At 39.8% G+C, this 13,662-nt stretch overlaps 1 protein-coding gene across 11 annotated transcripts; it reads left to right on the plus strand.

The window, feature by feature from the left end:
* The first annotated feature begins 1,497 nt into the window (after positions 1 to 1,497).
* Positions 1,498 to 9,343, plus strand: LOC125739209 (cAMP-responsive element modulator-like). Of its 11 annotated transcripts, none has more exons than XM_049009622.1 (7): positions 1,498 to 1,613; positions 2,149 to 2,252; positions 3,306 to 3,381; positions 3,546 to 3,670; positions 3,965 to 4,147; positions 7,629 to 7,782; positions 8,468 to 9,343. In XM_049009622.1, the coding sequence occupies exons 2-7, from the start codon at positions 2,240 to 2,242 to the stop codon at positions 8,610 to 8,612; spliced, it is 696 nt and encodes a 231-aa protein (XP_048865579.1). In that variant the 5' UTR covers positions 1,498 to 1,613; positions 2,149 to 2,239; the 3' UTR covers positions 8,613 to 9,343. The 11 variants fall into 11 exon arrangements, with proteins under 11 accessions (XP_048865579.1, XP_048865081.1, XP_048865333.1 ...); XM_049009124.1 differs by having other exon boundaries at positions 1,499 to 1,613; positions 7,626 to 7,782; XM_049009376.1 differs by having other exon boundaries at positions 1,499 to 1,613; positions 3,309 to 3,381; positions 7,626 to 7,782.
* The last annotated feature ends 4,319 nt before the right edge of the window (positions 9,344 to 13,662 follow it).

The following is a 13,662-nucleotide window of genomic DNA, read 5'->3' on the forward strand; positions in this document are numbered from 1 at the left end:
GTAGCTTTCAGCACAAGTGAATGCATAATCCGTCCGTTATTGTACAATTTGCCAAAAAGCTTGTCAACAAGCTGATGAACATAAGACATTAGAGTGTGCCTATTAGACTTCTGAATGCTGGATATTACAGTCCGGTTGGTTGGCAAGAAAAATAAGTCGCAGCAAATGTATCTACCATGACAACCTAGCCAGACACAGATTTAAATTCTTAATATACTGATCCCTTATAGTATCGAGAACCCAATTCTCTTATTATACACCTGACTGTTACGTTTCTAGAAGACAATGGTTACAGAATCACTAAATTAAATTTGGGACAAACTGAATCATCATCCACTAAGATTCCAGTTTTTGTCTATAATCTAGAACAAATGCATTAGGTTGTTTTTTTTATTTTAAGAAAAGCACAGTGTTCATTTCAGAAAGAGAGGTAGCAGACAACTGATAATTAAAGAAAAGCATCCTTCCTGGGTGGAGGAATAGCCTGTCTCTGTTATAGCAATATTATTACATTCTATCCATTCATCTTCCAACTGTGTGTCCAATACAAGGTCAGAGCAGTGACCTGGAGCCTAGACCAGGCAGCACAGGACACAAGGTAGGGGTACACTTCGAATGGAATGCCAATCCATTGTAGCACCCATGTAAAACACTTATGCATCATAGGTAACTTAGAATTTAGAGACACGAGGTCTAGCTAGCTAGCTAGCATGGCTTTGTATTGCTAGCGTAAAGCTGTGTAACAGACCAGAGGCTGGATTTGAACCCACACACGCAGAAGTATCAGGCAGCAGTGTTAACTACTGCACCACTCATCTCTGTATGAGGCCATTATGACCATTTAATATATCTGATAGGTATTAATTTCCTGAACATTGCATGGAATTTTGTGTTTTACCTTACAGAAAAATATAAAACTTAAAAATATAAAAATAAATTTAACAGTTGATTCTGAATATGCAAAACCTCTTGAGCAAAGATATAAAATGCTGTGATCCTTCCAAATAAAAATTAAGTATCTTAGCTGTTCTTTGTTACAATTATGTACTACAGCTACATACTACAGCTAATTTGCAAAGTATTTTACAAACACTTCAATTTACAAAATCTCTATTAAAAATTTCTTTGACGAAATGACATTTAAGAGCTTTCAGATGTTGGATAATTTTCCGAAAATACTGGAACATTTCTAGTTAAATTTGTTATGCTGACAAGACGTAGTACCCAATTATAGCCACTAGATGTTGCCATTAGCCTGCCCGCATTTAATCCGGTATTTCTTCACAGCCCTAAAGAAAAATACCTAATTTGGTAAGGAATAATTTGAGTCCATAATTAAGTATAAATTGGTATAATATTAGCTATTTCAATAATCAATATTCAAGGCGTGTTGCCTGCTATTATTCTTGAGTAACGTGCATATATAATCTAGTATATGGAATGGGTATAGCCCTTACTGACGGGTTGCTGGATCCACAGCGTAAGATCAAACGTAGCCCGCGTGCGGTTCGCGTGCGCCGGATCCGTTGAAACAGGTGCTGCCAGTAAAGCAAGAAGCGGGCCTTTAATTCCCCCCTGTGTTGCCCTCATATAGAGGCCGGCCTCTCTATACGGTACACGTTATTTCCCCTCCTGCCGGGGTCTTCTCCCCGACAGTTCGAGGCGCCCGTTACCGTGTGAGCCCGGCTCAGGCCGTCCGCCCGCGCATGAGTTTTTCCTCGGAGGCGGCATCGGCATCAGACCGGCAGCTAGATGGTGATGGCTAGGATGATTAGCCGCATCCTATAGTTAGACATGTAACTTTAAAGGCGACATGCAGCCAGTAAATTTAATTGTACATATTATAACGTCGTTAATACCTCGGATGTGACTAATGGCTCATCTATAGCCTGTGAGGTATACTCACCTAACGACGGAATGCGCAGGGTTGACAACTCACGCATTTGGTGTGCCACTCACACTTTCAGACACACGATCACGCAGGAAACCTTACTGCAATTCTATGTTATTCCATGATAAACCTAAAATTATCTACACCAAAAGCGTTTGGTAGTTTGCAAACCCTACCAACTATCTTCAAGCTAATAAAACTGAAAATACATGTAAATCCGTGTGCAGACTTGTCTCAAATTGAAAATGTCTCTCCAGCCAGCTGGCCGAAGTTGGCAACCCTGAAAGCGGCGTTTGGGACAAGGGCTGAAAAATGCATCTTTGTACGGCACTATAATGTAGAATCAACATGAACCTGAAATGTAAGTTTGTCGAAGGCTGTCACACTCGAAAAAGTTGAAAGTAACGAGCTCCAATGTCTCGATGTCTTTCTGGAGGAACAAGACTATTATTTGAAAACGTTGCATGATACAGTTATTTTATTATTAACGGTAATAAAATAATTCTTAAGGTTTTCTTTTAATATAGGTATTTAGGCATTCTTGTTTTTAGTCCATTGGCGATGGAAATGTAAAGTACAGACAGCGCAAAACAAGACTGCTATATCTAAAACCGTAAGTGCAGCCTTGAAATTGATGAGCTGTACTGTGCTTGGAGACGCAGATGGAATTTTCTAAAATAAACAGAGCCAAACTTTTAAGTAGTCTCATTAAATCATTGGAGATTAAGGTGATAAACTGAGTGACGTTGTCTCCTATTTTAATTTATATTCTTTATTATGTCTCACTAGATGTAGTGCTTTACATAGTGATGTTTCATTTATATAAAATACTGTATATCTTCTATCTAACTTCTCAGAAAAGTTAGAAAATATATTTTTTTGGTCAAAGATTTAGCATTCAGGTTGCTAGCCATTCTTTAGCTATATAACATGAGATCAACAGAAACTGCACAGGTAAAGTACTACTATTGGGATCGATGGCTCTTTTTTCGAATCGTTTTTTTTCTTTTTCAAGCAGGGGCGACTGAGCTTACAAATCTCTCCTGGTTGTATGAAATGGAAACCCTCTGTTTGCACCCAGTAGTGAATTCTTTAATTGGATTTTTCAGGATGATCGGATTTAAAATGATTTAAGCTTTCTTCTTTGGACATCACAAATTCAATTTATTTCAATCTGTGTGCTGCTAGCCATTGAAACCATTTATTATTTTCATTTCACATTACCTGTGAATAAATTGGTTGATAAAAAGCATAGCTATTGTTTGTTACAGGATCTCTTATCAAATTGCTCGAGTTATGACTGTTTTTTTAACGATACGGACGTTGGTGACTATCAAATGAGATAATTTCTCTCAGAGATTTATAAATTTATGATGGCTGACAGCCAGGGCTAAGTTGTTTCTACCTCCTAAAGCAGCAGCACAGTCCAGAGGTGGACACACTGCAATGGAGGTCCCTGACTCTGTAAAAGAGAGGAGATTGTCTTCCAGGTGAGAGAGAGAGCACAAAATATTGTAGTGTATTCAGTTAATTTACTTTAAATTAGAATTTTTTTAACAGTGTTGATGAAGTGGGAGACAGTATCCCAGCTCCACACGCATACATTATAGTGGAGGTCCATTCCCCCCCCCCCCCCCCCCCCCCCCCCCTTCAGAAAGTCTCTGAATGTGCCATCATCAGACTCACTGGCCATTCCTGTGATTAAGGAGGTTAAATCAGAGGAGGAGGAACATACAACCCTGTCAGGATCATTTACTGATTGTTTCCACATCAGCTCAGGTCAGAACACTAAGTGTCAATGTAAGAGTGTTGCTGTTGTCACCCCAACCGTTTCTGGTTTTGCTGCGTATTTCCACCTGACTAATGAATTCCCTGCATGGCCGAACCATGTGAATCAGTTTGATTAATGCCATGCTTAAACACTTGTTTCTTTTTCATGATGATCCACAATGCGCATTTACAGATTTACAGAAGGACTGTGAAAGGTGCAGTGGAATACAGTGTTTATCCCCCAGAGGGAACACTGCATTAAGATGTTTCCAGTGGATTACTGAAGGGCCCTGTCTTTTTCAGTCCCCATCCCAAAGCAGGAACCATTTGAGGTTACCACTTCAGAGAACAGCGACTTGTGGGCTCTGCAGATCTCGAGCAATCCCAGGACACCCGTGACAGTGATGCCCATTGTGCAGTATGCTGCCCAGTCGCCAGGTGGAAAGAAGTTTGTTTCCCTACCAGGGAGCAATATGGCTATGCGAGGTAAACAATGTTCCTTGCTTCTTTCACACTAACTTGATTCTGAAAAAAACTGCTCTGACCAGTCTTTAAAAAATAAATAAATAATAATAAAAAAACTGATTTGTAACATGGTGAAAAATAGGTGTGCAAAGATTCACACAGTCTGCCTTGACCGCAAAACGAATGTCCAGAGCTAAAAGTGGTTAGAAATGTTGTGGGTACAGGATGAGCATGATACACAAAGTTTGCCATTAGATTTGTTCGGAATAACTGTTGGATTTGGACGTCAAGTATTGATCTGTTATTCAGTGAGTTCAGGAACATTCTCTGATTTTCTAGGGAACACTTGCCTGTATTTTTATGTTTGGAATCATGAGTAGAGCAATAAATGTTTAACTTTTAAGTTTTGTGCTTAATAAAGGAAAAGCAGGCATGTTTTGGTACGTCATTTAAGCATATTGCTACGTGACAGTATACATGTGCTTCTGGTTTTCTTCCCATGGATATGTTTAAAATGAGCGGTGGGTGGCTGCCTATTAAAATAATTCGCCTTTTTTGCTTGTGAATATTTTATGAAACTTTTAAGGTACAGTGTTTCTACATTTTGGAAACAAATACGTAGACTTTATTTTCACCATTGGTCTTAAAGTGTTTGGAAAATGCAAAATTAGTTTAGAAATAATGGGGGGGGGGGGATTCCACATAAATAAAAAATAAGATAATAAATTCCTTTAAGGAGTATCTGCGTGTGTCTGTGATGTCAGACCAAGCCTTTGGGTTTTGACTTCATCCTTAGATTCATTTACAAGGGAGCTACACTGCATTCTGAAGCTTCGGCTGAGTCATACGCAGTCTCCAAAGTGTCAAAACATAAAAAAACAAGAGGCTGTTAGAAGCGGGGTGGTGGGGGGAGGTGGCTTAGTCTGGAAGTCATGTTATTGACTTCAAGGGGCCAGTGATGTCATAGTGATGTCAATGCCTTTAATTGTAATCACACATGTAATTGCCGATTGGGGAGTATTTGGTGTTGAAAGCAGAGTGAGAGGATTTCTCCAGGATCTTTAAAGAACAGGCATGGCTGTAACTGGGGATGAGACTGAATCAGGTATGTTAGCACTTTAATTGTATGCTTCGGTTGTAATTATAAAGGAGCCTTAAAGAAATGCTTATACCCTCTACACTGAGTTTCAAATGTAATTGTAACTTTATCACAGACTGTTTTTCATTTGTTGCAATACAGTTCAATAGTTAGAGATGAAACTATTTAGAGTTTACATTATGCTGTGTGTCAAAGGGACATATGAATAAATAAATAAAACTTACCCTGGTTATTTAATGTTGTCAGAAAGCTAATGTATTTTGCCATAGATGGTAATTCCATGGGGGGGAGCTGGAGTTTACGTGCTGCAGTTTTGATGTATTAAGAATAGAGCATACAGACAGCCTTTCTAAAGGGAACTCGATGATCCTGAAAACAAATCTTCCTCGAATGAACAGAAATACAACAGTGCAGAATTCAGAAAATGTTGCTTAAAAACCCCAGACTCCTGTTTTTAATGTACCGAAGCTTGGAGGTTGGATTTGTTTTCACGGGAGAAATCCGAGTGCAGCTTAGCCAGTATAGTTCCCTATGTTCCCTCTCCCTCCTCCTTCCCTCCTCCTTCCCTCCCTCCCCGTGTGACACGCTCGAATGCACAGCCCATTCAGTCAGCAGAGGCTGACGTCACCACATTTCCTGGAATCAGACACTGGCAGGAAAATGTAGACGCTGAACAGCAAATAAGATGTACATTGACGTCAGTCGCGAGTCATGCTGTGATTACAGGCAGTTTCTTTTGCACTGGCAAGACGGTAGCAGCCTAATAATTTGTTAGATAACTGGGGGTAAATTCATAAAGAGTTGTGAAGTACTTTAACCGATTTTCTGCAACTAGCAATGAATTGTACATGATTTGCAAATATTTCTCAGAAAAATATTGCTTTTCTTATGAATTAATTTCTGCAATTATATGTAGCTGTTTTGTTGTACAATATTCTGTATGTACTTGTGTTTGATGTAGCAAAAACATTGTATGAATAACAAGCTGTGAAAGTGAGTAATATTTAAATTTCTCTTGATGTATTTAATAACAACCAATGTCATCAGCCCACTCTTGAAAAATATTTTTAGCTGTGTTTCCTCATATTATCATCTTTTAAAATCTTTTCCATGTCTGTATAAGGGGTGGAGATTTCACCCCCAATTCATTTAGGAATTTATATAAAATATGATAACCCTGTTTTTAAATACAGGAGCAGTGTACAGTTTAACAGTCATCACCATTTTATTCTTCACCATCCTGATTTACAAAGTTTACTGTCCCTGGGAATTCATCCCCGCATTCACTCCCACACGCAGACTCAGATATGCATGCATTAACATTTAATGTGAGGGAGTGGTTTATGCCTTAACTGTGACCCACTGGATACCAGAATGACACTGAATGCACTTTAATTCTGTTTCATTTTGTTCCTTTGTATGTTTTAATGCATTCGTCCATTATTCATCATTTCAGTATATTAACAATCTGGTGCTGTGATATAGCAGTCATTTTAAACTGTTTTAACTTGCCATTTTCATTGTAACTGGTTTTGCCAATCCAGTTCTTTGTCTTTTTTTGTATAACTCTAATGAAGAAGAATCCTGTGAATGACACCAGTTAAAAGCAAATGGCACTTTTCCACTGGCATACAGGAACTGAGCCGTACCGGGCAGAGGCACTAGTTCCAGCTTGCCTCAGTTTTTTACTGCAGAAGGGTCAACTCAGTAAAGGTGTTGCTAGTTTTGGAGAGCGACAGTGATGTAAAACTGAAGAGATGCTTATTTACTGTCAAACTGTGTACATCATAATTTACTATGCGCATTTTTAATTTTTACTGTGCGCTAATTTCCGCTAGCACGTCTGTGAGAATCCCTGTCCTTATGTTAGCATCAAACACTAGCGGAATTAGTATTCCTTTTGTAAATTTGCATTACGAATCTATCCCATTCAGCTCTTCTATAATATTTTTTTAAGAAGGTGGTTGGAAATTTTCAGTTTCCGAGGTATCGGGAATGCATCAGTATGTCATGATGAGCGATACTACTAATAATTCAATAATATATTCAATATGCCTGTTCTCCTTCAGCTAATCAATGCGTGTCGATGTAGAATACCAGTGTCTCCGTCTATCAAACGGCGGTGACATAACCAGCTTGGTTTGTTCAGGCTTTCGGCCCTGCAAACTGGGCTCTGTCAGCGTGCTTATGGCTGGAGTACGGCTCACATAATTTACAATGGAAAACCATCAGTTGGCAGTACGACTTGGGTTCGACTCGGATCTTGGTGGCAGTAGGAAAGCGCCAAAAGTTTCTGCATAATGACTAGCTTAGGCTTGAATTGAGAGCTCGGGGTAGTGGTTAAACCAAATTATTTTGGGGGGTATTTTAGCCCTGACTGTTTATTTGTCTCATTTTCAGCAGCCACCGGCGACATGTCAACCTATCAGATTTGCAGCCCTACCTCCAGCCTGCCCCATGGGGTGGTGATGGCCTCATCACCAGGGTCTGTACCCAGCCCACAGCAGCTGGCTGTGGAAGCCACACGCAAGAGAGAGCTCCGCCTCATGAAGAATAGGTATGGGCCCCATGTCTCCTGCATGACTAAACATGTCCTGTGTCTTTCCACTTGTTTGTGTCTGGCCCACACAGTTTGCGTGTTAATGCCTGTGCTCTGCAGAGCTGCTAGTGTTTAGGGCACAGCTGGTCACTGTAACGACTTGCTGTTTTGGTGTAATACATTTCTCTATGCTTGTTATTCAAATTTCCATGTCTGCCTGGTTGCTGCCCAGTCTGGCTTCTGCTGCTGGCTTAGAGCTCATTTTAACTGCTATGCTTCTTCTGCTTCTTGTCCTGGGGTTTCATCCATGCGTGTACTTAATTGTAGTCTTCTGAAGACTGTTAAAAAGCATGTATTTTTCTATTGTAATGGGATTGTTTTGATAGCTATACAGTATCTTTCAGACCTTTATGTTACTCTGTTCTTTTGGGGACAGATTTTTTTTTAATTATTTGTATAAAATATTTTTCTCTTTATATATGACTTTATTTGACTCTTCCGTAATGTGTATGTAATGAAAAACACACCTGAATATTGAAGGTGCCTTCAGTTTAGAGTACATTCATGTGTTTAGTGATGTAATTTGCATGGTTTCAGTGGCTCCTCCTGCTTTTCTGCTGAGACTCACTGGCTGGCATGTCTCCTCTGCTGCTCTACACTAATCTAACCATTGTGATGGAGTTTTACTGTTGTTGATTTCAAGGGAGGCCGCCCGGGAGTGCCGCAGGAAGAAGAAAGAATACGTCAAATGTCTTGAAAATCGCGTGGCTGTGCTCGAAAACCAAAACAAGACTCTCATTGAGGAGCTCAAAGTGCTAAAAGACCTCTACTGCCATAAACCTGAATAACACTGGATTGTCTGGGACAAACAAAAGACTATTATAAGCATTTCAGAGTGTACAGTGCTCATTAACTGTATGTGGTTGAGGCAAAACTGCTGTCGTCTTATGGCCTAAATTTTTGCAAAGACTTGCAGATTCAGTTGTCCACGATGGAAGATATTTCTGTTCAAACTCAAAGGAAGAGTCCTATGTGTCAGTAGCTGCGTGTCGCTCCTCTTGCTTGTACTTCTTGCAGGGAGGCTGCAAAAAAGAGTCGGCATTGGAAGAGGGAATACATGAAGTGTTTGGAATCCTGTGTTTGTATGCTAGAGGTCCAGAACGGGATGCTCAGTGATGAACTTGGTATCCTAAACGACATCTATGGTTTGGACTCATATTAAATAAATGTGAAACACAAGGTATTATTCCTCAACTAAGAAATACTTTTAGGCAAGACTAGGAAGACTATGCTAATGTAAATATTTCAATTCTTAACTCTCAGTTCTTTACTAATGTTGTCTGAGGGCAATATTAAGAATGGCAGCATCATACAGAACAACCAGCAAATGTGAATTAAATTGTGCCACCCAGTTATGCGTTATGCATTAGATTTCTATATTTATGTTTTGAGCCATCTGAAAATTAACCATAAATCTTAAGTTAGTGAAGTATGGCATTCACACTGGCCTTGATTTTGAGGATGCCTGTAAAAAATAAATCAGAATTCAATTAAAATCAGAACATGCTATTTAACTATTCACTTGTTTACTGTCATTTTATTTCACAGCTCATTCATGCAATGTATAGTTTTTGGTTGTCGATTTATTGCATCAAAACCAAAGTGGATCATATGAGCATATTTGTTAATAAAAACTAAAGCAGTCATTGTAGAAGCACATTACTTGTATAGGCTGGGTTGTATGAATGAATCGTGTGGAAATTGCTCCACATGACATAACAGACCTGTGTTTGTCTTCTGTTGAGCTGTTTTGTCACTTAAAAATCTTTTGTAACATTTTGCTTTTCAAGTATAAAAAAAAAAATTTGACACAGTTATGTTTGAGCTTCTCTATTACTTCTAATATCCAGTCACTGTTTGAGGCATTGTACACTTGTTTAGCAGCTTCATTTATTAATTAATCCGAAAAATAATACAGTTGTGGTCAAAAGTTGAGAATTACATAAATATTGGTTTTTACAAAGTTTGCAGCTTCAGTGTTTGTAGATCTTTTTGTCAGATGTTTCTATGGTATACTGAAGTATAATTACAAGCATTTCACAAGTGTCAAAGGCTTTTATTGATATCAATACATATCAATATTTATGCAAAGACTCAATATTTGCAGTGTTGGCCCCTCTTTTCCAAGACCTCTGTAATTCGCCCTGACATGCTGTCAAACAACTTCTGGGTCAAATCCTGACTGATGGCAGCCCATTCTTGCATAATCAATGCTTGAAGTTTGTCGGAATCTGTGGGTTTTTGTTTGTCCACCTGCCTCTTGAGGATTGACCACAAGTTCTCAATGGGATTAAGATCTGGGGAGTTTCCTGGCCATGGACCCAAAATGTCAGTGTTTTGTTCCCCGAGCCACTTAGTTATCATTTTTGCTGTATGACACGGTGCTCCATCATGCTGGAAAAGGCATTGTTCATCTCCAAACTGTTCTTGGATGGATGGGAGAAGTTGCTCTCAGAGGATGTTTTGGTGCCATTATTCATGGCAATGTTCTTAGGCAAAACTGTGACTGAGCCCACTCCTTTGGCTGAGAATCAACCCCACACATGAATGGTCTGAGGATGCTTTACTGCTGGCATGACACAGGACTGATGGTAGTGCTCACCTTTTCTTCTCTGGACATTTTTTTTTCTCCGGATGCCCATAACAATCGGAAAGGGGATTCATCAAAAGAAAATGACTTTGCCCCAGTCCTCAGCAGTCCAATCCCTGTACCTTTTGCAGAATAATAGTCTATCCCTGTTGTCTTTCTTGGAGAGAAGTGGCTTCTTCGCTGCCCTTCTTGATACCAGGCCATCCTCCAAAAGTCTTCACCTCACTGTGTGTGCAGATGCACTCACACCTGCCTGCTGCCATTCCTGAGGAAGCTATGCACTGGTGGTGCCCTGACTTGGTGGTGAATCAACCTTAGGAGACGGTCCTGGTGCTTGCTAGAATTTCTTGGACGCCCTGAAGACTTCTTCACAACAATTGAACCTTTCTCCATGAAGTTCTTGATGATCTGATAAATGGTTGATTTAGGTACAATCTTACTAGCAGAAATATCCTTGCCTGTGAAACCTTTTTTGTGCAAAACAATGATGATGACTGCAGGAGTTTCCTTGCAGGTAACCATGGCTAACAATGATTTCAAGCACCACCCTCATTTTAAAGCATCCAGTCTGCTATTCTAACTCAATCAGCATGACAGTGATCTCCAGCCTTGTCATCAATACTCTCACCTGTGTTAACAGGAGAATGACTGAAATGATGTCAGCAGGTCCTTTTGTGGCAGGACAGAAGTGCAATGGAAAAGGTTTCTTTGGGATTAAGTTCATGTTCATGGCAAAGAGGGACTTTGATCAAATGAATTACAATTAATTGCACTCTTCATAACATTCTGGAGTATATGCAAACGGGCATCATAAAAACTGAGGCAGCAGACTTTGTGAAAATTAATATTTGTGTCACTCTCAAACCCTTTGGACATGATACTGGTATAATATTGTCCAAAATCAGGTGGGGTTCTATTAGTCCAGATTTAACTTGAGATACCTTGCAGTCTAATTGGAAGTCATTCGAGGTGGCTTCCTAAGCACTTTATAATTGCTACAGCAGTTCCAACACAGTTCAAACTCTTAGATCGGAGTGTGAGCCAAGTCTGACTGTTCAGCTTCAAGCCCTGAATTAGGGCTGTGTGATATCAGATCGGTTACCACCTAGCAAGACAGCATTTTCCTGATTACTTCTGTAATGTTGGAGGAAAGGGCACACAAATTCACGATAACCATCTATCTAAACCTTGGGAGTTAAGGGTTAACACTGGTGTATTATTTCACTAAAGCACATTTCTCTGTGCTTTTTAAACTTAGCTTTCTGAGCTTTGTATGCCTGTATGTGTAGAATCATGACAACTAGAACATAGAGTTTTGCTTATACCATTTTTTTTTTTTACTACTGTCATGAAAATGTCTGCCTCTTAAGCTCATCCAGCCATGCATGGTGAGGCATTCAATGCGATTCAATATACTAAACATTTTCCAGACACTGGCCGACATACAATGTTAGTGTTGTCTGTTTGGCAATTGCCAATCACTCAGAAATGGCCTATTGGACAAGAGCATAAACAGATTTCTCTACAAATTGTTGCAAGCTTAAATTTACTGAGTCCCAGTATACTGTAATGTTACATATTATGTGAAGATACATTCATAGATTTACAGCTTTATTCTAACAGACATAATTTAATGTTAGGTCAAACTTGGATGAGGTCATTTTCTTTGTTGCCGTAACATAAATTAGCCTATCAGAGATATGTGAAAATTATGGTGACAGTTGGTCAATGTTCGGTATAGATTAAGCCTATGTAGAATTTACATGCATTTACATTGCTTGCCATTTGAAAGAACACTTTGACAGATCTTTGTTTTGTTCCGGTTGCTTTTACTGTATTGCATACCCCTTTGGTCCATGTGACCAAAACTCTATCCAGCTCAATTTAAGACAGCTCAGTTCTCAACTCCTTCAAGACCTAAAAGAATACAAACCATATGCACAAAGCCACAAATGCGCCAAGTATAGATGTTTTTGAATAAAATGTTTTAGAAAGTGACATCAGTGTTCGAGTTATTTATCCACTCTTGCGAGAGATCAAGCCCTTGTGCGAAAGGCTTAGGGGGGAAAAGCACAAACTCTCAGGCAAGTGGGAGAAAGATGTCTGTGGCAGTACAATGTGCTGTAAGGCCGGAGAACAAGGATGGTCCTCTTTGCAAACTGAATCAAGACTTGTTGTTCCCCATTTAGGTTTTTTACCTGCTACAGTTGAGCAACCCACTCACCCGACCACCGCTGAGACCCCAGAGACCCAACACATGCCAGCGCCCTTGTGAGGGAAATTTGAGTGGCATGGAAGAGTAGGAATTAATTCATTTTCACTATGTGAATGTTCCTCCATCACAGGATGTCACTCAAATTGTCAGTGTATGAATGAGGTCACCCTGAAAACAAACATCAGTAGAACAAATGCTTTGACTTTCTCCTCGATACAATTGGAAGCACAGTCCAACCTACCTGAAGGACATTCTGAAGAGAGTATTACTTCATACTCACTGGGGAGTCCAACCCATCTGAAGGAGACCCTGGGGGCTATGGTGTTTCAGATTTACCTCAAAAGGCTACATCCTTACCTGTTGATGAGCGTCCTATAGAAGTCCACCCAAAGGAAGTGAATATTCATTCTGATGTACCACAGCCTGAAAAAAAAAAAGTGCGCAAAAATTTGTTTTGGTCCAGTGATGCCGAGCCTGACCATTTTGTGAATTTGGAAATCTAATTTCGGTGGTGACATCATTGTTTCAGGGCTTGAACAGTGCCATAGTGAATTCGTATATTGAATTAAAGTGTGCAATGCAGATTTACCCCAAACCTAACCCAGTCTAATGCATCTATAGTTTGTCAAGCTACTAGATGTGCCCTGGGAGTTACACACCTATAAGAGGAGAGGGTATAACCCACATATCAGGCATACAGTGAAAGGGTGCGCTTTAATTACGCAGCGATGGTAAAGAGAGATAGAGGTCATTTTTCTCAGAGCACTCACTGGCAGAGTACGGCATTTGAACAGTACAGTTTATGACAGTAAAGAGAAATGAAACACCTGCCCACTCGACATTTAAAGCTAGGCTGCTGGTTTCAGACAGTGCAAAGGAGACAAGGGGGACTGCTGTAGTGAAATTAGCGGGCGATAAGCTCAGCTAAAAGGCTGTCGGTGAATACTCATCCCCAGCGTGAACAGTCTCCTTGGATAAGTTGGTGAAAGGTTACAGCTGCAAAATAAGAACCATACACTGGCTAATTATAATA

The sequence above is a fragment of the Brienomyrus brachyistius genome, chromosome 1 (assembly GCF_023856365.1).
Source record: "Brienomyrus brachyistius isolate T26 chromosome 1, BBRACH_0.4, whole genome shotgun sequence".
NCBI classification, from domain to species: domain Eukaryota; kingdom Metazoa; phylum Chordata; class Actinopteri; order Osteoglossiformes; family Mormyridae; genus Brienomyrus; species Brienomyrus brachyistius.

What these genes read in the sequence shown, in the direction of transcription:
- LOC125739209 (XM_049009124.1), top strand. An exon ending in TTGTTTCCACATCAGCTCAG is followed by an intron (nt 3,671 to 3,964) that starts GTCAGAACACTA and finishes TGTCTTTTTCAG; the next exon opens with TCCCCATCCCAAAGCAGGAA. An exon ending in GAGCAATATGGCTATGCGAG is followed by an intron (nt 4,148 to 7,625) that starts GTAAACAATGTT and finishes TCTCATTTTCAG; the next exon opens with CAGCCACCGGCGACATGTCA.